A 26883-nucleotide genomic window follows, 5' to 3' on the forward strand; every position below is an offset into this window, starting at 1 on the left:
CTCTTAATGACCATGTGTCGTTTAAGTTTTTTTTATTACTTCTTCATCCAGAGAGCTGTCACCAGTGCACATTTGTCAGGATCACATTTCCTAATCAGTGCCAACAGTGAAGTCTGTCACTGTGCTATGCAGCTCCCAGGTGGGACTGTGTCCATGTGGGCTCGGTCGTCAGTGAAAGTCCCCCATTTCTCTGCGGCTTAAAATGATGTCATCGATGAAACAAAGGACAGAAAAAAAACAAACAATAATCCGTTGAAGCAAAGCTCAATCTCATTGCAGGGAAAAATAAAAAAGCCGCTGTGAAAGAGATTAGAAGGAAAATGCTGACCAGTTGTGATGCGTGTGGTTAAAAATAGAACAGTTCTGAGTCATCCAATCACACTGCATGACATAAGAACATTTTTTTTTTACTTAGATACCTGGTCGGCGTGAATCATACACGATGTTAGACGACGTTTTATCTCACAATCTTTTGATCGGTGCTGCCAGCGATTCTTAACAACAAACCCACAGAAACCAAAAACTACTGTAAACGTTAGTATGTGTTTTATTCAACATAAATACACTGCAAAGCTGGAGATGTTACGGCCCTGGAATACTATAATACATCACATACTGTACAAATATTTGCATATCCAATTCCAAAAAGATTTAGTTGTAAACATTTTTTTTTTTATCACCTTGAGCACTTGCACAACAGAGGAGACACATTCATAGACACACGTATCTACACTCAATGTTTCTACACAGCATAGAAAAAATAAATTCAATTACATATTACATTTTTTTTTTCTTTTGTTACATTATTTATTCTTGCAGTGGGTGTATTGGGTGGCGATGAAGCGATGGGCCACATGTGACATTTTTTGAGTTAACAATCCTTTCACATCGCTGATCCCCTCCAAACAGCTGCACTGCAGCCTTCACTGAGGCTTTAAGCCTCCGTCCCCTGTTTTCATGCTGCGGGGCACGTGAGCACGGACTGCAGTGAGACGCAGCCAAAAAGAAGACATAACAGAACAAGTGCTGAGACGCAGCCTTTGGTCTGCGGCAAGTTTCAGATCCATCCGTCCAGTGTTTCATCCCTTTAAAGACGAGTATGCATTTATGAGTTCTGCCACAATTCATTATTTTTGTCTCCTTCCGGAATTACATTATCGACCAGACGTGGAAGTGGTAGAGTGAGATTCTGGTAAAAATTACTTCTACCAGTCAGCTCTTAGTGCCCGAGTGAAGTTGGGACTTTAAAAGTAGATGTTTCCACTTCCTTAATAAATGTATCTTTCCTCACTTTCCTCTCTGAGGAACAATAATATTCAGACTACTCATCATAGCCACCGCTACACTCAAATGAAGCAAGCCGTATATGTAGAGGTTTGAGTTCATCTCGGGAGCAATGACCCCAAACAACGCTACTACACGAGGCACACGAGTCAAGTCTGAGTGAGTGGTCCTGGCATATGATTTAGCCTGCATTGTTCAAGTCATTGTGTCTCTCAAATCCATTCAATTTCCACTATCACCAGACTATCCTATGATAAATAACTCTGAGTTTAGCAGCAGCAATGAATGTCTTGGCTTTATCTTTCTGAGGGGAAGGATGGTGATTTTGTGATATATAACAAACAAAATGTTTGTTTAAATAAAATATTGTGTTCAGTGAGAGTCACTGGAGAGAAAACCCATTATCTCAAGCAAAACAGTGGCTTTAAATAAAACGATAAACAAAACAAAGGCTGTGGATCATCGGAGGTCTGGTTAGGGATCAGAGAGGAGACTCTAGCCTCCGACAGTTTACTCTTAATAATAGATGGGCCAAATCATTTATTTATTCCCTGTGCCTCCCTCTGTTTCTTTTCTTCTTCTCTGCTTTCCTCTGACCTCCTGGTCTGGTTTCAAGTCTGAAAAGGAGGGCAACTTAGTGGGAAAATAGACCAGGTCAGGCGGGAGCTGGAGAACATGAAGGTGTTACACTCTTAATATCAAGTCAGATATTGGGCTAAACACAGCAAACTCCCACAGGGTACAATATTGCAGACATAGTATTTTTAAAAATGCTGTGATAACACCTGCACCCCGCTTTACCTGGCAGGGTGCAGTAGAGCACCAATGTATAAAGGCAAGAGGAGAGCTTGTAGAGCTTAACTTTATTTAGGATATTCACTGCCAAGTGTCAGTAGTATCAGCAGCAGCTTGGGCCAAAATGAATGCTTCTGTGGCCACAACTTTCTTTTTTTCTCTCCTCAATGAGGCGATACCTATAGCTTACAGGTTTTACTTAGTGAAAGCAGCCGCTGGACAAAAAAACAGTACAATTGAATAGCACAGCCATACTGTGGGTAGACTGGACTAAACATTGTAGCCTCTGTATGTCCATTTTATCAGCTAGTGAAGAGCAGGAGGTTTTTTTAATCGCAGAAAGGTGGTACAGCGTTTTCACACAGCTGTCGCAATTACGTCACTGCTAATTGGGAATGGAGGCATCACACATGCTTCGACATAAACAAGCCCCGACTAATCGAAACAAAGACCAGACAAACTCAGACTGGACACCATGATTACACTAAAAGCTTTATAAAAGGAGGATCATGTTTGGATGGCTCATTACCGTTTAAAATGTTGCTCAGCTCATGATTACGTTTGAGCTGCAAATGAGCATCTCCGCAGACAATGGGGTAGCACTTGAGAGCACTGTGCCCAAGTCTCATTGGAGGTGAACACCTCAGGACCAGACTTCACTTACAGTATATACATTATTCTTTTGTTTTTGTATTCTTTGCACCTTTATTGTTCTGAGAATAACAGACATTTCCCAAAGTTACAATGCCAATGTCTGATTGATCTTTTCTACGATTGATTTCAGGACAGAGGGAGCCTTGAAGGGAGGATGGTGAAGGAGGATTGCGCAGAGCAGGAGTCAGGGGATGTTGGAACGGCATCTGCTGCAAAAACCGACAGCTACAACCTCTAGGGAATAAAATACCCCCCCTTAGCGTATTCCCCTTAGGCCCAATCCATTTTTGTGTTATATTTAGAACAATTTCGAAGCGTTATCTGTGTTTTTTGTGATCTGGCATGAGATGACCTGAAGCTAAATGTGTTTATTTTTTTGTTTTTTGAATTTGTATTCCCCCAGCCATCATAGATGTGACTCCAGGGGTGATTGTTGGCTTTTGTAGCAGGTGTATTGTCAGTTCAAATCTCTCTTGATCAATGAGCAAATCCTGCAGTGGTGAAACCTAAGGACGCACAGGAGAGTAAAAACCTGCAGGCTGGCATCACCTTCGGGAGCAAAGAGCTCAGGGCTTTCAAGAAGTTCAAGAGCCATATCAGGATGGAGACGTAAGAAGGGCAGAAAAGAAACAAGACAGAGACAAAGAAACAACCTGGAGGACTTTGATGTTAAACCTAATTTTTTTTTTTGTCCGAGTGTTAATCTGAAGTAAAGAATAAAGTTTTTTCATCAGATTCTCACCAAAATGACCACTGGGCTCATATTAGATGCACAAAAATGAAAATCTATCTGATCCATTTGTCATAGAATATAGGAACATTATTCATAAAAAAAACCTAGCTCTATGATTCACATTAAATGAGAACTGTCTGAAGTTACTCTGGGTAATTTAGATTTGTGTAAGCCCTGATCAGATTTACAAATATGTAAACTTAAAGGACGTTTCTCGTGACCATGCGTCATTCGTACTAATCCTAGACAGAATTTTTTTACAACAGATTCTATTGCTGACAATGATGCTGAGGGTAAGCAGCAGACAAACATCATAATCTAAAGATTTGGCAAATTTAAGGCATCTGGAAGTTAAGTGACTTAAATTTGACTTTGTGGCACTTACTATTATTCCCACAAACGACACGTTATTTACTAATGTTACAAATAAAAAGGCAGCAGAGTGTGGTGTGTGTGTATATGGTTGAAAGTGAACGCTAAATGAGCTCCACAACGTTAATACTGTGTAACCAGAGTCTTAAAAAACCATCATGAATCCTGAAATAGGAAGGCCTCTCGTATGAGAGGCCAAACATATTCAAGACCAAGTTTAAAGTCCAGTTGCCTTTTTCGATGTTCCTGACTGAACCTGTTCAGAGGCAGACGTGTGGCTCATCCTGCTGTCAGTGCTGTCTGCTGCAGCTGCCCGTGCTGTCCCTCCATGTCTGCTGCAGCTGCTGTAGGTGCTGAAAGGCTCTCTGGGTGATGTTAAGAGCTGGATGGACCTTCCTCAGGTTGGGCTCCCCGATCAGAGACAGACCACACAGTCCTAAGTAGGCATGGAGAGGGTCTGGAGCAAAAGAGGTAGAAGTGAAGGTGGAGGAGGCACAGATATGAAGGAGTGAAAGAAAGGAGAGTAAGGACAAGAAACTAGGTCAGAGCCAGTAATATGCATCACAGCAGAAGCATCCAGAATAACCAGACATCGGACAAAAATAACGCTCGTCACGTCACTCTCTTAATTACTGAACAGAACAGTGACCTAATTTCACAATAAAAATAATAATTATGCAAAAGCAGCACTGTTTTTTGCTGGAATGCGCCCCCTTTAAGCAGGTTATAAATGATGCACAGTTGTTGGCCCCATGACCCATTTCCCTCCCCAGGGACAAGTGTAAAAGCTGTACAGCTCAGTAAATGGAGCAGTAATTGAATTATAATGAAATGACACATGATTGATCGCAGACATGAGAAAAAAAAACAAAGCAACATTGCTGCATCAATCAGGATCCATTAGGACTCAAAGGCAAGGTTGATCATAAAGAGGTTGGTCTAATGTTATAGATTGAGGATGTTTTTGATATTTGGATGCAGTGCAGCAAACAGACAAACAGGAAATGGTTACATATATGTTTATGAAGATGAAGTGCTTCACTACCTGTATGGGTTTCATTCAAAGAATATATCTTACAGATGGTGCAAAATTGTGAGCAAACCATCACTTATTATATTATATAAAGCTTTTGGAGAATCCATTTAGACTTGTTTTTGTGTCAATCTGGAAACTACAAGTTCAATATTCCCTCTTTTAGCTCCATCCATTCTCTCTCAATTCTTCGGGGACACATCTGGCTCTTTAGCATCTAAAAGCTCCACCGTGTTTCTCGGGCAAGTGGCTAACTGTGTCCGTCTGTCGTTTGATGTGGAGCAGAGAGTGTAACGCAAACTATAAAATACACAACAAGCAGGAACTCAGTAAAGCAACTTTGATTGGTCATCAAGACAAGAAATAAGCTACACAAATACAGACCATTTACCTTCTTTTATTCTGCTTTTGTTTCCTCTCTATCTCTCTATACCAGCATGACAGGGACTGATTGAGTACACCCAGGTCCAATGTTATTTGCAGCCATTCTGCAGCACAGTTCCTTTTATTTTTCAAAAACTCCTTTGTTCTGTATGCATTTATGAGGCTTTGTCAGTGCAGCATCTGCTTTGTATCATTGTTTCCTCCTGCCCATCTTCCCCGCCCGGTTCTTGTAATGCGAGGAGCTGGATGCGCTGTGTCCTTGGGCTACCGATGCACAATCACCTCATCAATTACACATTACAACGGCAAGCGAGAGCACACACAAACACATGCACACAGGCATGTAAACCCGTGAAGTTTAAGGTTTCAAGAGCTTTTTTCACTCAAAGCAAAAACTGCCAACCACAACTCCACCCTGACCTCTGTGCACCTGTGGAGGGCAGGGTGAAAAAAATGCTCTTCTGAAACAGACAAAGAGGCCGAAACTCTTAGTCATGGCATCATTGTGCCTTAAACGTCACCTCTTTCAGGCTTAAATGTTCGTTCTTTTATTTGCACTCTGTCTGATCACGGCATTCACTGCGAGATGTTCATGTGAAAGTTAAATCATTTACCTGGATGGCTGTCGGGCCATTTGGCAAATCCGCCCACCAACCGATCCTGCGTGGACAGGATGAAGCTTCTATTCTTGTCGAAGTTTGTAAACTGGAACACGTCTAACAGCTGGCACAGCAGCGTGAGAGAGTGAGAAAAGGAAAACACAAATCAAAGACTTAATGACATTCAATCTGTAACATTCTTGTGTGTGTGTGTCTTACTCATAGCCGTTTAGCTTGCTATCTTAGGTATGTGTGTATGTATCTCGGGCATAGTTGTGAATCTCATGCCAAAGGGTTTGTTCACAAGTTTTCAGGGGTGTCTGTACTGTAAGATAAGGACAGTTTTGGTAGACACACTATTTGTGCGTGGCTTTATGTTTGTTACCTCTTTAGGACTTTTTCTGCCATAAACACTGACCTTGTCAGGGCCAGTGGTCCTCATGGAGACCAAAAACTGGTCCTAATGAGGCAGAACCCACTGGTTAAAGGACTGAGCAACTGGTTAATGGAATACTTCACCAATTTGCATTTAGCTTTGTATTGAATAGGGGAAGTATTTTTGAAAAATTGTGCTTCCCAACCTCAGTTTCCCCTGAGTCAAGAAATATCTTCATTCTTTTTTTTGTTACGTGCCCACCAGTGACACTTGGTCCGAGCCTTGAAACTGCAACGCTAATTCCGCACATTTTAGACCCACTGGTAGGGGGACGGGACCTCATGCTAACAGTTACACTAACAGGACCAAGTGTCACTGGTGGGCACTAGTACAATAGTACTCGTACAAACAAAGCTAAATGCAAATCAGTGAAGTATTCCTTTAAGTTTAGGACATAAGTCAGGCATTAACGGGTTATGATTAAGGTTATGGATAATGCTTTGTTTCGGCGGTCAAAATGTCAAATGCAGTGTCCCATTGAAGAATAGCCGTGCAACCCTGTGAGTGTGTGTTAGTGATATCCGTCCTATTTTTAAAACTTGGTATGTTATTCGGTTCACATCCTGCCCCCCTTTCCCATGGGAAAAACGGTACAAAAATGCTTAAATCAACTGAACAGGTTAACACACGCCGGAGTGCAGGGCATAATGTGAATTAAGTGTATCTTTTACACCTCAGACTCCGTACCTCTAGTGTAGCTCCCACCCAGAAGGAGTAGCATGTGTCTACAGGCTTGTTTGGGCGCCCGTGGAAGCCGTTCTGCTGCCTCATGATACACCAGCGCCGTATCCTGTCCAGCTCCCTCTGACTCAGTGCCTCATCCAGCCGACCCATTAAACACAGAGAGGCTATTGCACAATAAGTCCATCCACCTGGAGACACAGACAGAAAGGTGCTTTACATATATGTGTGTAGATATATATATATATATACATATATATATATATATATACACATACATACATACATACATACACACACACACATACATAGGTATATATTAAATATGGACTGTGCACATAACAATACTGGAATAAATACAAAGCTTACATCATATATACAACTAGATGACTAGATGAGGTTTTGCTTTCCCCCTTTCACAGTGAAATAAATATACAGTGAGCTTAAGTTATGTAAACATATTCAGAAATGTGGGCACAAAATGTAATCTTTATGCAATGTATACTACATTTGGTGGGGCCAATATCAACAATTTCTTCACCAGCATTTTGAAATTAAGATTTGGGACTGAAAGGATTCCCACATTCGCACAAACACGGGTGCACTTATTGACCGATGACAACCTGTTATCAGTACAGCCACAAGAAGCGGCCATCAGTCACCATCTACAACCCAACTGTCAACTGCTTCCATTATTACTTTGCCCTTAACTCAAGCCTTAACATCACCAAAATGTCTGTCCACTTATCTGCATTTCTGTGTGAGATAGAGAAGACAAAGAGAAGGTGACGTGTGCGTCAGGGAACGTAAATCTGTCACACATGGCACTTGTCTTTAATCAGCTCACTATACATCTGCTGGAGCCACAAGAAGATCAGGAGGTAAACATAAATCTGAATGTGACAAGACGGGGATATCCAACAGCGTTTACTCCAATAGTAGATTTGAGGCCTTTATATCATCATATGCCTTTAACATTAAAGCCAAATATTCCCAATTTAATGTGACAATTTTCCTTATGGGCCTCGTGGGAACAAACAAATACATTTAATGTAAAAATAATCATAACTAGAGTTTATAGCCTAAATGAAGAGGAATGTAGGAAGAGTGGGGTCATAATTACACACACCAGTGCAATTATCTACCAAAACAAAAGGTGCACATTTACAGAATACTGTGTGGGAGGTCTTGGTGCACAGTGAACACACACATACAAGGTTAGATTGCAAATGAGCATTTACTAAATAAAGGCTACGGTGTTGCTTTAATTCACAGACGAATACATTTATCACAAGGAGGAAAATCCTTAAGATGAACTGGGATCAGTCCCTGGTTTTAATTTTCCATACACATTACACAGGAAATGCTACCTCCTTCACCATGTCAAAAAGGCAACTATGGAAGCAGCTCATCTAAATGTGTTGGTGTGAGTTCGTAGGATGAAGGCCTTTGTGTTGGAATAATAAGGTTTAATTTTAGTGAGTCGGGATTAAAGAGGACAATGTAGCTACAGAGATGGATTTCAATGGCTAATCCTTTAAACCAGTTATTCCCAACAGCCACTTTCATGCCATCTCACATGAGACGCCAACACACTGAAAAAGCATTTGATCTGATATTAACTTTTTCTGGAAAAAAGAAAATCACAATACATCCACAGACAGGTCTATAACATCTGGGCTGACAACTGTGTTAATTTTTACCTCTACAGCTGTGACTTCACGAACAATTCCTCTAATGCACACAAAGGGTTCACACTCTTACATTTCATATCTGTAACTACGTATAAAGCAAAAGAAGTCGATCATACTCACCATGTGACTCTCTCCCAGCTCCCTGACCAAACCCATTGTCGTATGACTGCGGACAGGACAAATAAAATGATGTTTATCTAGATAAAGCAAATGTCAAGTAACAGCTTGAATCAAGAGCTGGTCATTAAATATTCAGTTATTTTTATCAGGATACACAGTATCTTATACTGTATTTTAATGTTGGTGATAATGGTGTTACTTGGTTTAAAAGGTTTGAGTACTACTGCTCTACAGCCTTGTTTCGGGTCTAATAAATATGGTTACCTCTTTTCAAAGAAAGTAAATTTAGTTTTCATGACTGTGAAAGATTCAATGAAATATCTTTTCCCTTAAACTGAAACACATGTGACACAACAGATGGCAGATGGTCGCTTGGGAAAAACTAACATTCTTTAATTCCTCTATGCCTGTGTCTGGTCAGACGATAACAATGAGGTTAGTAGATGGATACCTGGCACCAAACACAAGTGAAACTTCCAGTGTTCCCAAAACTCTTCCAGTAAACCTTTCCAGTAACACATAATTTTACATTCACCAGCAACTTACTTGCTTTGCCAAAGACATTTTGGAATCTACGTACTAGTATGTGGTCAGCGTTTAAAACGGTTTTCAGTTATGATTTACAGTTACATGTTAATGAACAAAGAGAAAACAGAAGGACAGTATGCACACACACTCACATACAGGAAGGAACTATGTAATGAAACACTCTTGTGTTGAATGTTGGAGCAACAGATAAGATGAAGTGAAGGAGTGAAAGGGATTATCTCTTTGTTCAGAGAGGTTTGAGTTACAGACACATGAGCATTAATATAATTGCTGCATAGGACTGCAGTGCTTCCATGCATCTAACCCACATCCCATAGAGAAACAAACATTGAGGTTGAATTAAACATTGTTTAAAAAAATGTCACTCATATCAAACTTGGAGCTTCTTTCTTTCCTGGTGGGGAGGAAAAACTGTCTCTAACATCTTTAAGACTACGGTGCACCACTCAGCTGCCTCCATTTATTATAGATGTAAGTATTTCAAGGCACAGCACCACCTCCTGGGGGTGGGTGGCCTCTTTCTGTTTTGAATGGTGCAAAGACAGTGGTCAAGGTTGTTAAAATCAACTCACCAAACTTCCCCTGATGTACTCGATGGCCTTCTGGATGTCCATGCCTGACCAGTCGTCCAGCATGTAACAGATACTGGCAGCACAGTAAATAAAGCGAATGTCATTTTCACTTCCTTCTGGCACTGCATAGAAACTGGAAGCAAGAGGACGGACAGAACAAGTGGGATTAAGCCGAGTGTTCATAGTCAAGATTTGTAACAATTAAATCACATCATGTCAGATTTATAGAAACAGTATATAACTCAATGTACATTAACAAACAACATAATTAGGCACGTCTGTTTAACTGCTCTTTAACAGAAATGTGTAATCAACCAATCACATGGCAGCAACTCCACGTAGACATGGCAAAGATTTCAAACTGAGTATCAGAATAAGAAAGAAGGGTGATTTAAGTGACTGAGTGTGGTACGTTTGTTGGTGCCATACAGGTTGGTCTGTAGTATTACTAGAGTATTTACAGAGAAAAAAGCTCCACAAGAGAAAAAATATCCAGTGAGCAGCAGCTCTCCGAGTGAATAAGCCATATTGATTTACAGAGGTAAATGGAGAATTGCCTGACTGGATTGAGATGGTAGTGGGGCAACAGTAACTCAAACACTGTAACTATAAAAACACTCATTACCACCAAGGTAGGCAAAATACCAGAATGCAAAACATGTGAAACCTTGGAGAGGATAAGAAGAACAGTTTAGTTGGAGCCCTGTGTGACTGTGGACACATTTATCAGCCATGCATGATATATACAACATACGACCAGGCAGCCCTGAGTTATGTCAGCCCTGGTTTAGACTGCTAGGGCTCACATCACCTCAGTTATAATTGATTTAGAGTGTGAGAGCGAGTTGGTGTTCAGGTGCACTTACCTGCCATCCTCCAGCTGCAGTGCTCTGAGACCAGCCAGACAGGCCCGTTTGTTAACTCGGCTGAGGTCGTCTCCCAGTATGAGCAGCGAGCACAGGCCTGTGTAGGTCATGGCCACATGACCACTGTCGTATGGATGGAGAACACCTGGACCCTGAACAATATATCAAACATCACAAATACAGTGGAAAGACAAAGTTTTGGCTTTGTATTGTTGACAATAATGTGACAGAGACGGACGGATGTTACAAATGTGGGGTAAGCTACCTTTGTGCTGTAAGGAATTCCAATATGCGATGAGCCTCGAAAACCACAACGACTTAGGTTAGATTCTGTAAGAGAAGAAAAGGGAGAATTACGTAAGAAGGGTTTTTGATTGGTGCACATCAAGAGAAAGCAGCAGTCTATCTCACAAATTAGGTCTCAGCAAGGTGCAGCCAAGTGGTACAATAATCATATACAGGCTACAAAGTGTGCTGCAGCCACCTAGTGGTCAATTCAGGAACAAAGTGCACAGCGGGTGTAACAGTCATACTGTTAAACAAAACCTACACAAAGTATAACTGAGTATAACTACACAAAGTATAACTGAATATTTGTATTCCTCAGATTTTAGTATCTGATTTTTAATGAAGTTGAAGAATTCCTAGAAACCCCATTGTCATTTTGTGATTATGATTTATTGTTTGCAGTCAATTTAATTAATTTCAAATCAAATATACATCTCAATATTTTTTCATAGACTGGATTGAGTAAATGTATTTATATTTAAAACAACAACATTTCTACCTGTAATACTGAATTCAGAACAATACATTTTTGATACCAATTTTATGAAATATAACAAAAAATTAGATTCCACATTAAATTAAAATTCTCAAGTTTTAGCGGGTGCTTCTTGCTGTTGAATATGGAGCAATTTTCTGCTCTGAAGTTTGGTCGATACCAAAAAAGTATTGAAGTTTGTTTATCAGCTCTATACACCAACACATGTTTTAACTCTCAATAACCTTGAGCAAAAACAAAGGCATTTTTATTCTGATCACACATTGGAAAATCTCTGAAGTTGCATTTTCACATCTAATGATGATAAGAAACCATACAGACACCAAACATATGGCAACAGCAAAAAAATGAAAGCAATCAAGTCACAACATGATTTCTGCTGATATTTTGAATAATTAATTGACTGGGCATTTGAACAGATGGCACAGAATGGCTTGTTAGGAGAAAAATCTCATTAAATATTTAGAGTCCAACTTTTCCCAGATGAACAGACGCCCAGTTGGAACAGATAAGGTGCAGAGGACACCTGCAGACTAATATCTGCTTCACGATAATAAGAAGTTGCACACTTAAGTACGCTTGACAATTTCATGTTTGCAGAAAACCCCTTTTAGGCCAATACCTCTAATGCAGTGTTGGCTACTCAGCCAGTTATCCTACTTTCCATCAGTCATCAAGGTACATTAAATGGCATTAATGGAATAATTATCTCATATGCTTCAGTGATACACCATTTGCACAGCAGCCATTTTCACAGTTCACACAGTGGTAAATTCACAGGTGTAATTAATCAAACTAATGATGGCTGAATTTCAACTAGATTCCCCAGTGTCAGGGTGCATGCTGGCTCTCTGTCACACATTCCTGACATACATGAACTGTACATAGCCACTGTTAATATTATCAGAAACACCTGTGCTGTGCTGCAAAAGACGACTACATTGTTTCAGCATCTGAGTATGACCATTCACTCATACGGTGTATGCTAGAATGTGCACCAATTAAATGTTATTTTTATAGCAACAACAGTTGGAACCATTGTTGCTATACAAGTACTTAGTGACAAAGGAGAGGAAAAAACTCCTTTATATCAGATAAAATATCTGGTAAAACTATCATCTTCATCTGTATGGACCAGTTTCACCAAGTTGCCCAATTAAAGCAATTGCATCTACCACCTGTACAGTTTTATGTAGATTACCACTTCCTTTTCACACACAGCTTTCAAATCCTTGCTTTTTGACAAAAACAAAAAAACGTCTGTTGGTTAGATTCTACTCCCTTACACAATAGTTTGAAAGAAAAGCTGAAGCTGACAGGCTACTAGGGGGTGGAGTGGTTAAGACCGGTACCCTGTGTGCGAAAGACATCATGGTCGCAACAGTCCCAAGTTCGACTCCTCCCCTGGCTGATTGTACTCAATTCCATTGTAAGTCGCTTTGGATAAAAGACATGTAAACTACTCCTTACTCTGCAGTGCAGCAGGTGACACGAGGTAAATTAATTGTTTTTGAAGCCCTGTGTGTCATGAGTGATCATGCTTTATTCATCTTCCTTTGCTGATTCCAAACCTTTGATTTACCACTTCATTTTTTTAATCATCATTCTTATTGACAATGAATACTTGTAGTGCAAAGCTTTTAACAGCAAACCGTGGAAACACATTTTGTTTCACAGTTGGGGTGAAAAGGTGGGAAGATTCGAGACTTACGGTCCTCTGTTGGCAGCACCTGTAGTGAGTAGATCCATTCAATCATCATGTTCCTATCAATCACATCAAGGGCATCCAGCACATCCAGACCAGAGAGGGCAAAAAATATGATTGTTAACCTGGAGAGAAAGAAGGCAGAGAGCAATTTACGCATTTCATACTTAAAATGTATTTACAGACTTGATGCATGGGGGGATCAATACAAGCTGTAAACATTAAATATCACATAAATGCTTCACAAAGTTCTTTCTGTAAAGAGAGACAACAGTGGTTCTCCGACCAGAATGGGAGTGATGGACACACAGGACTGTCATGCTACAGGAATCATGGCCCTGTTCAGAATTAACATCACATACAGACCGTGAGACTGTTCACACCTGGTGTTAAAGTGAGTCCTGAATGATTGGATATGATGTCTCTGCCCCTTTATTTAAATACACACTAGTGTCATATCTGTGTGGATCAGATGACATTGGCTGAAGATGCAGTCTCTAATCTGTCCTGAGGAAGGATCGTGTTGGGAGTTTGTGTATTGGGAGTGTTCAGCCCGTGATCAGATCACTCAGGATGGATGTTAATACCAGGACTAAACTGGTTCCATGTCAGTGGTGTGGAATTATTTAAGCTAAAAGAAAAACAAAAAAAGGTGTATCATTTTGTTCATGAAAAATGTTTTTATTTCTTTATGAGGGTAGAATATATGCTCTTAGTTGTTAAAGGGTGATAAAAGCTGTATCAGCTTGATATCCATATCAGTAGATACTCAAGTTCTGATATCGATATGGGACACCAAAAAGTGGTATCAAGACACTGCTACTGTGGAGTGGCTCAGTGTTTAAGACCCTACCCTGTGTGCGAAAGACATCATGGTCGCAAGTTCGATTCCACCCCTGGCTGATTGTACTCAATTCCATTGTAAGTTGCTTTGGATAAAAGCGTCTGCTAAGTGACATGTAATGTAATGTAATGTACTGTAAATGAGATCATGTTCAATCCTGTTTCACATCAGATTCAGCAGTGATTGTTTGTTTTCAATCCCAGCTGTGGAGACATTGGTACTGATTATGGCTGCCTGCAACTATCAATTACTCCATGATTAGTATGTCGATTAATTGTTTTGTCCATAAAATGTTGATCAGTGGTTTTCCAAACTGTTTTGTCCACAAACCAAAATCATTCAGTTTTAATGATTTATTTTATTATATGGAGCAAAGAAACCAGGAAATATTTACATTTAATGGAGTAAGTCCTGGAGTAGCCCTGCTGATGCCTCCTTATTTTAACTTGAAGTAACACACACTAAACACATAATGTATTACAAATTATTTTGTACCTACACCCCATTTATTTAAAATGTTGAATTTCTGTGTTGTTGTATTACTTTTTAGTGGATTGTGAAAGTGAAATGAGGTTTGAACTGAACTGGATGTCTATTAATGACTATAAATATATCTGATTTTTGCAACTAACCAGTGCTAATGTAAACACTGGGACATGCACATTAGACATAGACATAATTAAACACAACTCAAAAATAATGTTATAAATACATAATGGGTAATACTGATAAAGTTATGTGGCTCGTACTTTCATATGTATCTGTTGGTTAAGTTCGACTAGCAGAGGCAGCTAATCAAAGTTGAGAGATGTTTAAGTACACAAATGGAGAAGTGGATTAAAATAAACATTTCATTGCTAAACGAGCCTTATTTCCGTGACTATACTACATGACGACTAATACGTGTGACAGGGCGTCGTGCCCTTGCTGTACAGTTAGTTTCCTGTTTTACTCCAATCACAACTTCACTGCCCAGGCTAATGTTAGCAAGCAGGCTAAGCTAAAGTAGCACCTCCATTCAAAGCTGCTACTGAGCCACAGCTAGCTGAGATGCTAATCAACAACTATGTAAACCACAGCCGCTTTGCGGATGCCAGTGAACTTACCTGGTAGTTTCCAGTGAGGCGTATCTCTCTGGAAGCACTTGAAGTGTTCTCTGGAAGAACCGAACATGTCGATCTCTTAAAAAGTCTATTTGCTCAAATTCTTCCAACTGACTCTCCTCCTCCGCCATCTTTGCATCCGCACCTATGAGGAATCACTTCCAGTACCTCTGTCTTTCAAAATAAAACGACAAAACACAGCGCGATGTGCAGAGGTTCTCATTGACGACACAACCATAATAGCTGGTTCAGAAAGCTTTTATAAGTCTGTAATTGCATAAGTAACACTACATGTCAAATACAAATAAAGTAAAATGTACAACATTAATATGAAAGTACAACATCATCCTTCGGGAATGTTGCACAATAATTGAATAACAGGAAATGTAAATACTAAAGCACACAGTTTGAGGGAATTTACACAAAACCACTTTTCTTTTATTGTAACAGTTTTGTAAAAGTATAGGCTGCCAAAAAACAAACAGCAGCAGAAATGATGGCAACATCTATAATGAATAATAACTTATGACATAGTGAAATGTATTTTGAGTGGCAGCTTGAGTGGCTTCCAATTACTGCTCATCACAGGCCTTGTCTCCAAGAAGGAACAGCTCTGCAACAAAAGAAAAGAAAAATGAATAAATTTTAGTGATTAAATCAGCAATCACCCAAAAATATTCCTTAAAAGAGACAGAATAGAGTGACAATTAACAAAAGCAGACACAGTGAGACCTGTGAAACATCTGTAGTAGAGGTCCTCCTCCTGAAGGTCCAATGTGCTTCATTCGCTCCTCCCATCCCTTAGTGGGACGGGTAAGTCTGGAGGGATCTCTGCTGACGTGACCATCCACCTAAATAATAATCATGATAAAAATATATAAACAACCATTTACTAAACCCACAACCCTGTTTATTATAGGTGTTCATAAGAACTGATGATAACTTATATGTGGCTGATTTGTTAATCGTACAGCCTTGTACCTTTTCCTTCAACTTAACAGCAATTCTCTTCTGTCTTTCCTCTTCTTCTTTTTCCCTCAGCTGTTTCTCTTGAAGCTTTGCCTCCACCCTGTGAAGATCCTGCAGACAAGCAGATACAGTTTTTATATTCTACCCAGCACCGCCAAAACCTTGTTTAACAAGTCTCCAAATCCTGGTCCTTAAAATAAGTGTAACACCAGGCACTCTGGGATGATGTCTCTGTAACTCCTTGTACCCTTTCATTAAAGCGTTTGATCCCCTTTGTTGCCTCTCTCCTCCTCTCATTCATCTCCCTCAGTTCCTCCTCTCTCCTCCACTGCTCCTGTTCCTCATCCTCCTCTCTCTTCTTATGTAGCTCCTCCTCAATGATCAGCTTCACCTCCAGCTGGCGGCGTCGTTCTTCCTGATAAACAAGATGACAATACGTTTGATCAGTTTGATTAGTAAATAAACAACTGTAACAAATACAGCAAAATACATTGTACACTATAAATAAAATACAAATGTTACATAACCACAATAATGTGACTTTTCTCAAACAGCCACACAGTCACCTTTTCCTGTCTTCTCTTTTGTATCTCCTCCAACGTTCTCTGTTCCTCTTCCTGTTCTGCTTTCCTTCTCCTCTCTTCTCTCCACTGCTCCAGTTGCTGTGCCGTCTCTCTCCTCTCCTCTTCAGTCCTGAAACAGAAGAGAAATTAACACAATAAATCACAGACGGCACTAAAGCGAAAACCAAAAAAAGACTATGAGCTAATGAAACCTGAACATTCATCTACATTTAGATTAGATCTAGTGCTCACTGCACTGTAAAATATTATGAGTTGGGTTTATATTTTACTGCTTTAGCCATAGAATCAGTGCATACATCAACTTCCTTTAATTGTTTTTCTTTAACACTTTCTACATGTAACTCACCTGTGTTGCTGGACCTGAGTCTTGGCCTCCTTCTCCCTCCTTTCAGCCTCTTCCTGACTCTGTATTCTACTCTGACGTTCCTGATTTTTGCTGGCTTTCCACCGCTGAATAGCCTGAGTATGGTAGGAAGGTAAGTCATGTTTATAAAGAATAAAGGCTGTTCTAATCAAGGTTAACAATATAAGAGCTTATACTCATGAAAGCCAACGGCTTCATAATTTACGTTTAACTACACATTTTACATGAAGCAAAAAGGGCAAATATGTTGCATATTCATTCACTAATCTACATATTGATCTGGCAATTTTGATGATGCTCAAGGTTCCAAAAGGACTGTTTTTTGTTTGTAAATACACAAATGAGGTTTCATTTCCAAACTGACCACACACTATCTACACATGTTTTGTTCTATTCTGTTTTTTTTGTCCTCTACCTCTCTCTTTCTGTCCTGCAGACAGATCAGCTGCTGATGCCAGTCCTCGTGTTGCTCTATGTCCTCCAAAGTTTTATCAAGCAGGTAAAGACTGGCCTCTTTCCTGTAGGCTGGTTGCCCACTGTACTTTGTCCAGACCTGTGTATCATACAGATAAGAGCAAGTCAGACATGGCACTGTTAGTGTTTACAGTGTGTGATGATCTGCAAGTGGAGGATCAGATTATTGAGAGAGAATGACAATAGTGTCTTACTTTCAGGAAGGCTTGGTGGTCATATTGGTCCCAGCCACCATAAGGGCCTCCTGTCTTCTGCAGGAAAGCTTCCAGTGCTCTGACCTCTGCAGGCAGGTCACTGTCTGGGGGTTTGGTCTTATTGGAAAACACATGAGGGGCTGAAGGAGTCAGAACTCTGAATGCCCTTAGAAAAAGGTCACTTTCACATCATTTCATCATTTTATGTTTAACATTTTTATAACTTGTGATCGGCAAATTATTTATTCAAATGCACACATTTGTTATGAACAAAGAGAATCAAGGAAGGAATGAAGGAAGACTAACCTTAACAGAGTGAGATGTTGGTGGCATGGGGTCTGATTTGAGAGCAAGGCTCCAGTTTTCAATCCTCCTTTCATAAGCAGTGACCTCTTGTCTGCATGTCTTCTCCTCCCTAAGAAGTGCCTCATAGCTAAGAAGCAGAGACACATAAACAGTAATTAATTGCTCTCACATTAAATGTGCACTGTAATAAATTGTCTTACAGTGCATGTAATTATTTGTGATATGGTGCACTGCCATAAACAGAACACAGGCTCTTGTACTGTATGTTTGACTGCTTTTACAGTATGTTTATAAGAACCAGTAATTACTTGGCTCCTGTAGTGTGTGCATCCTTTTTTTTTATTTATTCAGTGTAACAACACTTGTTGGAAACCAAAACATTACGACCTAGAACTAAATCAACGCTAATTTGAGAGTATTATTTGATTATGAATTAAGTATACGGTTTGTTGAAAAGCTATTGTGTTAAGGGGATGATTTCGTTTTTTTTGAAGTGTGGGTGTAGGAAGAATTACGAACACTGACTTTTCCGAACATGCCACCAAGCGTAAAAAAACATTTCTATGAAACAGCCTGGGAAGCGGACACATGCTGTCACTGATAACATGGCTGCCAGCAGGGACAGACTGGAAGACAGATTTTCACCCCTCAACAAAATACTCACCTATTAAAATATACACCTGCTGAAGTCTAATATATCCTAAGAATATGTCTGCCACTTCTTTCTCGCTGTGACAAAGCCTTTTCCAGAAGCAAATTTAAGTTTGTAAACTATTCTTCCTCTTTTTAAAGCTTGTCAAGACTCACTTCTTCTCCTTGGCCTTTGACACAGTTTGAGCTGTTGTCTATGTGCAGAACCACTGTTTTCTGGGGTTGTTTACGAACTTTACTTGTCCTTTATGTTATTTTAATGTTACTGTACAGCATTTTGGGCAACTGCATTGTTTTTAAATGTGCTCTATAAATAAAGTGGATTGGATTGGATATTGGATATTCTCTCCCCAGTACACAGGAGTTATTGATCCACTGCTGCCTCCATCAGATTTTAAATATGTTACTCTGTAACTTCAGTGTTTGAAGTCCTTTGTTTGGATTGCGATTTAGCAAGTGTAGCTAAGTGACAAAAACTTACAGCTTATATGTCCCTGTGAGTTTAAAATGCCAATTTTCTATATGAATGTTGATACAGGAGAGTGAGCAGTTTAAAAACTTCAGTTTACAGCAGAAAACTAATTGTTGTCTAATGGTGAAATAAAGAAGCCAGGGCTGGTTCATGAGAAGGGCAGCACGCTTGGAAAAGTCAGTGTTGAAAATGTTTTCTGATGTGTACTGAACTATGCCTTTAAATTTCACAGTATATCTATTTCGATGAGTTGAGTTTGGTACATATTTGCTTAGTGTGTCCTGTTACCATGAGCGCTGTTCCTCTTTCAGGGTGTTAATGGAGATTTCCACCTCTGACATTATTTCTTTAAGTCGTTCAATCACTGAAAACACAAGCAGAAGTTACATTTTATTGTGAATTGTACGTTAAAATACAATCACCGGCACCTGATACATGAATAGAGCAGAACATTAATGCTTGATGTTACTTACACTGAGGGGTTGGCTTCACATCCACCAGCTGTCTCTGAAATTTCCTCACACCATTATGCATCTTCACCAGTTGCTTTTGAATATTAATTCCTGAAGAAGAAGAAAAATCTTACAGCACATGTTCAACGGTGTATTTAAACATACTGTAGGTTGTGTTGTTGTTGTGTTGAGACCTGTGTTGACTTCCTTATCAACTGTCAAAAGGGAAATATTACATTTAAAACACATAAACACTTACTGTCTGCATTTCTCTCTTCCTCCAGCACTTTCCCATACCCTTCCAGTTCTGCAGAAAAAAAAGTCCAGTCATTCTTTCTGCACTGGATACTCAGTGTAATCTCTTTCTCTAACTTTTCAATCCTGTGAAGAGGAAACAGAACAGCTGAATGAAAATCAAACATTCTCAGCCAGTGACAACAAATCGGTAAAAATGTTTCACTGCTTTTGAACTCACTGCCTCCTGTTTATCTCGGCCTCCCTGATGAACTGAGCAGCTTTCAGTCTGTCACTGTCATGGTCACTGCTGCTGTCTGCCTGCTCACAATCATGGAAAAAATAAATAACAACGGCACATTCATAATAGACCTGGAGCCACAACACAATTAACACACAGGGGTGCATACATTTTCGGACAGCGAAGTTAAAACTACATGTTAGTCTAAGACGACGCAACAAACGGTAACTAGTCAGCGGTTCAACAGAATACAGTTACAAACGTTTAACATAGATACAATGTTTACATATATACATATATATGTCAGTTTTTGAACAAATAAACGGTTAGAGGTAGCTACCGTTGAGTGTTTATCAGCAAAGCGAGCGGTTGCTAGGGCGGCCATGTTTCCAACTGTGTGAAAAAAAAAAACTTTATTTAAAAAAATAGAAGAAGCAACATTTCCTTGTAGATCACCTTTCATACCAGTAGAGGTCGCTAAACACCATTAATGTCGAAACCAGAAAATCCAGTTACTGTTGGACACGTTTCTTCTTTTAGACAAAAAAGATGTCAAACGTTTGCAAACGGAACCTCAAGGAAACCGAACAGTTAGTCAAACTCTTTCAGTCCTTCGTATGTCGAGGGTAGATGCTTCTTGCTCTTATTATCATACGCTGAAGTTGAATGTTGTAAAGTTGCTGTGTCATTGTTATGAATGCAGCCATTGTTTATTTATTTATTTATTTATTTGTTTATTACTATTGTATTTTCGATTTTATGGCTGGTAACTGAATTTTCTGAAACTGAAACGTGAGTAGTTTCCTGGTTTCCTGGACCATTGGGCACAAGGAATAATTTAAATTAATTTATCTGGGGCATGTATTCTTATTCATTTTTTCATTCATCATCCACATGAGGGTTGTTGGACCACTGGTGCCAATCCCAGCTGACATAGGGCGAAAGGCGAGTAGGCTATACCCTGGACAGGTCATCAGTTATCATAATGATAAGAGTACTTTTTATTATTGTTATAAATAATAACAATAAAATAATAAAAACTGACCCCAGCTGGCCCAACTGTGTCCCCAGTGAAGGCCTGAAAAACAGACTTTATTTGACATTGTTTTCGCACAAGATCATCAATTTTACCACTCTATAAGTGACTGCGTTCTGATAAGATACCATTTACAAAGAGTTTATAAACTGCAATTAATTCACTAAATCATTAGCTGCCAGCCATTTTCAACGCTGTAGCCGAAATGACGTCTATAGCAGTTAATGGCAGCCATGGGCAAACTGCACAAGAAGTAACAACATTCAAAATGCTCTAACTGCAACTCCTGCAATCATCACATTTGTATTACTATCTCAGGATTTGCATCCATATCGACATCTAGTATATATATGTTAGTATATATATATATATGTATATATATACATATACATATATGTATATATATAGTTACATAACAATGAATCTGCAGTTGTACATGCAGTAAAAGCAACAATACGGAGTTTAGAAAATAATTTTATTTTAAGATGTTCTGCAAAACCTCAGAAGGTACATGGTCCGTTAATCCTTGCTGAAACGACTAGAAAAGCAGAGGGAGAATCTTCCACCACCAAAGTTTGTTCCTGCTTACAAATAATTTGTGAAGCATTAGTAAAACATTAATAACATAATTAATCACAGGGTTTTTTATTGGAAAAAATGATGCCTGCTACACTTTCTGTAGCTGAAGTACAGAAACATCTGACTGCAACTTGCGTCAACTGGATGGTTCGAGTTCCCTACGCATCTCACTCTCTCAAATAACTGCCTATCATGTCTACTGAGGCCTTAGTTATTTTTGTAGCAGCCTTTTTATGATGGGCAGCAGCTATAATTGTAATGAAAGGTTGCCAAGTGACAGTCGGAGAGAGAAAAGACGGGAAAAAGAAGGAGAGCGTAAGACGGAAGTATTAATAGAAACCTAAATCCATTATTGAGTGCAGATATTGGGGATGGTATTTCCCATGGGCGCAGAGGCAGACTTGTCGAAACATAAATAGCAACCGCTCTCCCTAATGAAGGGTGCTATAATTTCCGCCTTCGTCCTCAGCCAAGGGAATCACTTAATTTGATAAATGAGATATTCCCTTGAACCCGGTTGGCACAACAGACCACACAAACATGGTGCTCTACAAGGCACGCAGGGAACATATGTGCACAATATAAAAATGCCTAAGTGTTGTGTGATTTTAGTTTGACTTCATGTGACTCTAATGTAAAGGAAAATGATGTTGATCTGGATCTGGTTTTTGAACTGAAAAAGATTTTTCGCAACTAGAAAAAAGAATGTAAAGAGAGTATTTTAAATACTTTTATTTTAATTTTCCTCACACAAATAGGTATAAAAGAAGCTAAACTAAACAGACAAACCAATTAATATATACTCGGACAGACCAACAAACAGATGATGCTTGAAACTAATAATAATTGATTGTTTCTGTTCGATTTTGGTCACAAACCTGGAAGTTACTACGAGCTTTCTTTTGTGCTGTGATTTCAACCTGAGTTTAAACAATGGCGCCTTTTATTCTGCAGAGTCTCGTGGAGAACACAAGCACGAGGGAAGACAGACAGACAAACAGACAGACACTTGTCACCTTTGACCTCTTCTTACCAGCTATCTGGAAATGTTATGAGACGTGACCCTGGTAAACAGTTTTGCTTTCATGGATGGTGAAACTCTGAGCTTCACCTCCTGCCACTTCCATGAATTTGACATGATAATTTATGACATCTGCCACTTGCGTGAGTCAATGAGTCTGAACCTTCTGTCCTGGTGACTGCCACTAAATGGGAGTGTTCAAATATCAGTAAACATGTTTGCTGTAACAAGGGTTAAAGGTGATAGTAAGACATTTATGACCATGATGTGTTACCAAACATTTAGGAAACACGGTGAACTGAAATACTGGCTTCCCTATTTTCAATATTATGTGATAATACTCCACTGCTGCTCTCTTTCAATCTCAGCCTGTTGCTTAAACGCAGGCATTATAGAAGTAACACAGACTGTGGCACAAGTGTATTTTTAAAAAAATACGAAACCACACTGTTTTGAAAGGGAACCATGGGGACCATTTTAAATGCTAAACGTTTTTGTAATTTTGTATTCAAATATTGTATTTGAACACATGCACACAAACAACACACACACATATGCTCCTAAATACTCACACACACACACACACACACACTGTCACAGTTTGCTCTGACTTGTGCTGTAACTGTATGTGTGTGGTATAGGGAAGCAACGTGAGCTGACTACGTTCTGCACATGTTGAGCATGTTACACTCACACGCTGACGAGCCACTGCACATGCACAGGCACATGTGCAGTTGGCCACTGAATCTGTCTCCGGCAACTCAGGAGCAGAGCAAATACTATTTTCTCTGAGACGTCAGTGGGCACGTGAACATTTGTCCACATGTAACATATGGCCTGACTGAACATGTGTCTTATGTTACTCATATTTTGTTTAGAGTACGACACAAGAAAGAACCCTAATCTTGTTCAAAAAGTAACTTTAAAACAAAGTACATTTTAAACAAGCTACTTTTTTTTAACTTGAGTACATTTTTAGACCAGTACTTTAACTTGAACTTCAGTAAAATGTTAGAGGTAGAGGTACTTAGAATATTTCAGCACTCTTTCCACCTCTGGTTTTATATGGGCTAACATTTTGGCACAGAGAACCTAAATGGTCTCCAGAGTCTGAATCCTGATTAGGCCATCTCCTCTGTAAACCTCTGACCTTTCATCTAACACCACCATGGTCAATGTTTCCACTTGTGCAGCACTTTAGTTCAAACAGGAGAGCACAACTCCTTTAAAATTTGAAGAAGCTTTCTTGCACAAATGTTTACATACAGAATATTTGATTGCGAGTGTCCATAATCTCATCTTTCACACCTCATTTCCTTATAGAAACCTACTTTATTACTTACAAGTTCCTTAAAAAAAACAGGTTATTGAGTTATACATGTAAAGAGAGAGGCCGTGTATAACAGTGCTTTCAGTATTTGAAATTGCGAGAAGGCTCGAAGTGTTAACAACCTTGGGCGTCACTCCTCCAGTCACATGAAGTGTATTTGACCGATTTGAGCGGGGAGGCTATACGTCCTGATTATTAAGGGAAAGTCCCGTCAGCGGCTCCCAATGTCACATGCTCTTATATGACTTATTATCTACCATTATAGGATGTTTTTATCTCACACGCCTACTGTCCTTACTTCACTGACAAGCTGATCAACACTGCTGTCCTCATATGACACACAGTTACACACAGGTCAGCAGCAGAGCTTTGAATTTGAAAATCACTTATGTTTTACATTTATCTAACCAGAAAGGCCTTGTTGAAAGACAGGACAAATGAGGCCTTATTGTGTGGGATATTTTTGTTCTCCCAGGCGTGAGTGGGTGTTCTCCAGCTTCCTCCAACTCTCCAAAGACATGCAGATTAATGTTGGGTTAATGGCGACTGTACATTGAGGTGAAATGTTGCTTTTCTCTATATGTTGACGTTGTTAGAGTTATAGCTGGCAGCCTATTAACCCTGCCTCGAGCTTAGTGTCAGCTGGGGTCGGCTCCACGCCCCCGTTCTCCACTTATAGGATAAGCAGTGTAGATAATGGATGGGAAGCTCAAGTATTTTTCAGTGTTTTCAAATCAGCCAATCAGCCAAATTTGTTCTTACTGCTGAGGCTTATTGATGTCTTACTCTTCCGTTTTCAGCTGCTGTGGCTGTTCTGAAGCTTCTGATTAGGTTCCCACAATTTACAAATGTGTGTCTAAAGAGTAGTAAACCCTCTGTGATTTTTGCATATCGTTTTGGTTTAGGCTATTTGGTGGTTGTTTTTATTTGAAACTACTGGCATTATGAGTACCGTATATTATTTGTTTAAATTTTAACCCTGCCCATGTTTGTGACACGCACACATATCTATGCTTTTATTGTGTAGACTTCCTGTGTGGGAGGAACCCCTGTTGTCATAATGAATCACCAGTCAGTGAGGGTTGAATAAGAATCTTTGGGTGGTTGTCTTATAGAATAAGGAAGAAAAGGGGATTTGAGTAGCATGGATCAGGCTGGATTTTCACACCCAAACATCACTCAGGTTTACGGAGAATGGTGCAGAAGAACACATACAGTGAAATGATTGTTGACGCCAGAGGTCAGAGGAGAATAACCAGACTGGTTTGAAATGGTAGAAAGTCAACAGTAAATCAATAACGATGCATGCCACACACATCAAACATGCAGAGGAACTAAAACTGCAATAAAACCCCAAACTGACTGCTACTCTTACCACTCTGCCGATTCCCTAACAACTTAGAGAGCACAGCGTCATAAGAACATGTGACTTACAACATGTTCTTCACTGCCTATAGACGCTGAGACAAAATCACAACCTGATTTTTAACTCTGTTTTATCGCCAAGTAGACATAAACATGGATGGAGTTTGCTTCTTTTTTCTTTCTTTTTTTCAAACCTTGAAGCAGACACACACCAAGTGCGCCTCCTGTTACTTCATTAGCTGCCCTGTGTACCAAACGAAGTGGCAGGAGAGTGTGTTGGAAACGCAGCAGTGGCCTGGTTTCTGCATGTAGACTCTGCACAAGTTGATGAATAAATGACTGCGACCGTGAATTGTTTCACAGATGTTTGCCATGAATTTCCAAGGGGACTGTTAGGGCTCAGTGACTCTCACACCTCTCCTGGCGTGGTGTTGTATGATTGAGGGATAATAACACGACAGTCAGAGTAAAGGGACTTCAGAGGACGTTAGGATAAGAGGTCCACATAGCAAGGGAAGGATACTTTTAATCCTCATGTTTTGGGGTTCGGTGCTGTCTCTGCTGTTTTTGGAGGAGCCTTTGAAAGTGTGTGCCTTTTCATGGTGAAAGGATTTTCCTGCCTGGAGGATCACGTCAGAGAAAAGGTTCACTAGGGAAACAAACAGGACAGGAGCCTCAATCAGAAAACTGGGGTGTCTACTTTGACTGTGACACGTGCACAGATCGGCTCTTGTTTATTTCTCTTCCTTTGCCACGTCAGTCACATTCTCTTTGACTGCCTTTGTCAGGTCAAGCTGCAAAGTTTCAAAAGTGATGCTGGAGAATCAAATAAGTCGTTTTGATTTCCATTTTTTCTGCTTGATATAATCTGGTATCCACAGTGCAACTGGTTGCTGTAGCTGCAAAAGTAGCTTTAAGCAGAGATGAGCAGGAGCAGGCTGCAACGTTCTGATGCACATCCCTGGAAAACATCATGGACGAGTTCTTCCATTATTTTATTGAATCCCTTTTCAAGTTGTCCGTTATTACTGTTAAAACACTTTATGTGTCCTTTTTTTTTGAAGACAGGGCTGAACTACTAGAAGAGAAAGTGAGGGAGGGAAAATAAAGATAGATAAAGATATAAAGGCTTAAAGTGAGGTATCATCTGCATCAGTGGGATCATGGGTAATGATGGACACCAGCAGGTTCGAATGTCTAGCTTATCCTCTGGACACTGGATCTGTTCCTGGCAGCTCAGGGCCAGAGCAAATACTGCTGTCACACTTTGTGTAAACTATCGAGTGCCACGTGTGTGCGTATGTGTGTGTATGTGTGTGTACTTATTGCCTCTTTAGAACCTTTTTTTGGTGGATAAACACTTGCCTTGTCAGGAACAGTAGTAGGCACCAAAACCCCTGGTC

The 26883-nt window shown here is 39.8% G+C and overlaps 2 protein-coding genes across 3 annotated transcripts; both read right to left on the reverse strand.

Annotated features, from left to right (window-relative positions):
• Positions 1–524: 524 nt before the first annotated feature.
• Positions 525–15359, reverse strand: pggt1b (protein geranylgeranyltransferase type I, beta subunit). Its single transcript, XM_044026766.1, has 9 exons — positions 15212–15359; positions 13268–13386; positions 11038–11102; positions 10773–10924; positions 9907–10039; positions 8786–8831; positions 6978–7162; positions 5870–5978; positions 525–4295 (listed from the first exon to the last, which is right to left on the reverse strand). Exons 1-9 carry the CDS (start codon positions 15337–15339, stop codon positions 4129–4131), a joined length of 1104 nt encoding a protein of 367 aa, XP_043882701.1. The 5' UTR covers positions 15340–15359; the 3' UTR covers positions 525–4128.
• Positions 15360–15456: 97 nt separating this feature from the next.
• Positions 15457–25701, reverse strand: LOC122769136 (coiled-coil domain-containing protein 112). 2 transcript variants are annotated; one of them, XM_044025436.1, is made up of 15 exons: positions 25675–25701; positions 20490–20542; positions 20150–20229; positions 19934–20055; positions 19696–19785; positions 19511–19586; positions 18100–18226; positions 17794–17910; positions 17541–17678; positions 17108–17220; positions 16744–16870; positions 16425–16592; positions 16190–16288; positions 15941–16059; positions 15457–15821 (listed from the first exon to the last, which is right to left on the reverse strand). In XM_044025436.1, the coding sequence occupies exons 2-15, from the start codon at positions 20532–20534 to the stop codon at positions 15791–15793; spliced, it is 1452 nt and encodes a 483-aa protein (XP_043881371.1). In that variant the 5' UTR covers positions 20535–20542; positions 25675–25701; the 3' UTR covers positions 15457–15790. The 2 variants fall into 2 exon arrangements, with proteins under 2 accessions (XP_043881371.1, XP_043881372.1); XM_044025437.1 differs by lacking the exons at positions 20490–20542; positions 25675–25701 and having other exon boundaries at positions 19934–19981.
• Positions 25702–26883: the final 1182 nt, after the last annotated feature.

The sequence above is a fragment of the Solea senegalensis genome, linkage group LG5, assembly GCF_019176455.1.
Source record: "Solea senegalensis isolate Sse05_10M linkage group LG5, IFAPA_SoseM_1, whole genome shotgun sequence".
Lineage (NCBI taxonomy): Eukaryota > Metazoa > Chordata > Actinopteri > Pleuronectiformes > Soleidae > Solea > Solea senegalensis.

What these genes read in the sequence shown, in the direction of transcription:
- pggt1b (XM_044026766.1), bottom strand. Translation starts at nt 15,339, where the DNA reads ATGGCGGAGGAGGAGAGTCAGTTGGAAGAATTTGAGCAAATAGACTTT. An exon ending in GAATTCCTTACAGCACAAAG is followed by an intron (nt 10,925 to 11,037) that starts GTAGCTTACCCC and finishes TATATTGTTCAG; the next exon opens with GGTCCAGGTGTTCTCCATCC. An exon ending in GGGTGGGAGCTACACTAGAG is followed by an intron (nt 5,979 to 6,977) that starts GTACGGAGTCTG and finishes CTGCTGTGCCAG; the next exon opens with CTGTTAGACGTGTTCCAGTT.
- LOC122769136 (XM_044025436.1), bottom strand. Translation starts at nt 20,534, where the DNA reads ATGGCCGCCCTAGCAACCGCTCGCTTTGCTGATAAACACTCAACG. An exon ending in GCCGAGATAAACAGGAGGCA is followed by an intron (nt 20,056 to 20,149) that starts GTGAGTTCAAAA and finishes TCCTCTTCACAG; the next exon opens with GATTGAAAAGTTAGAGAAAG. An exon ending in CAACATCTCACTCTGTTAAG is followed by an intron (nt 17,911 to 18,099) that starts GTTAGTCTTCCT and finishes TTTTCCAATAAG; the next exon opens with ACCAAACCCCCAGACAGTGA.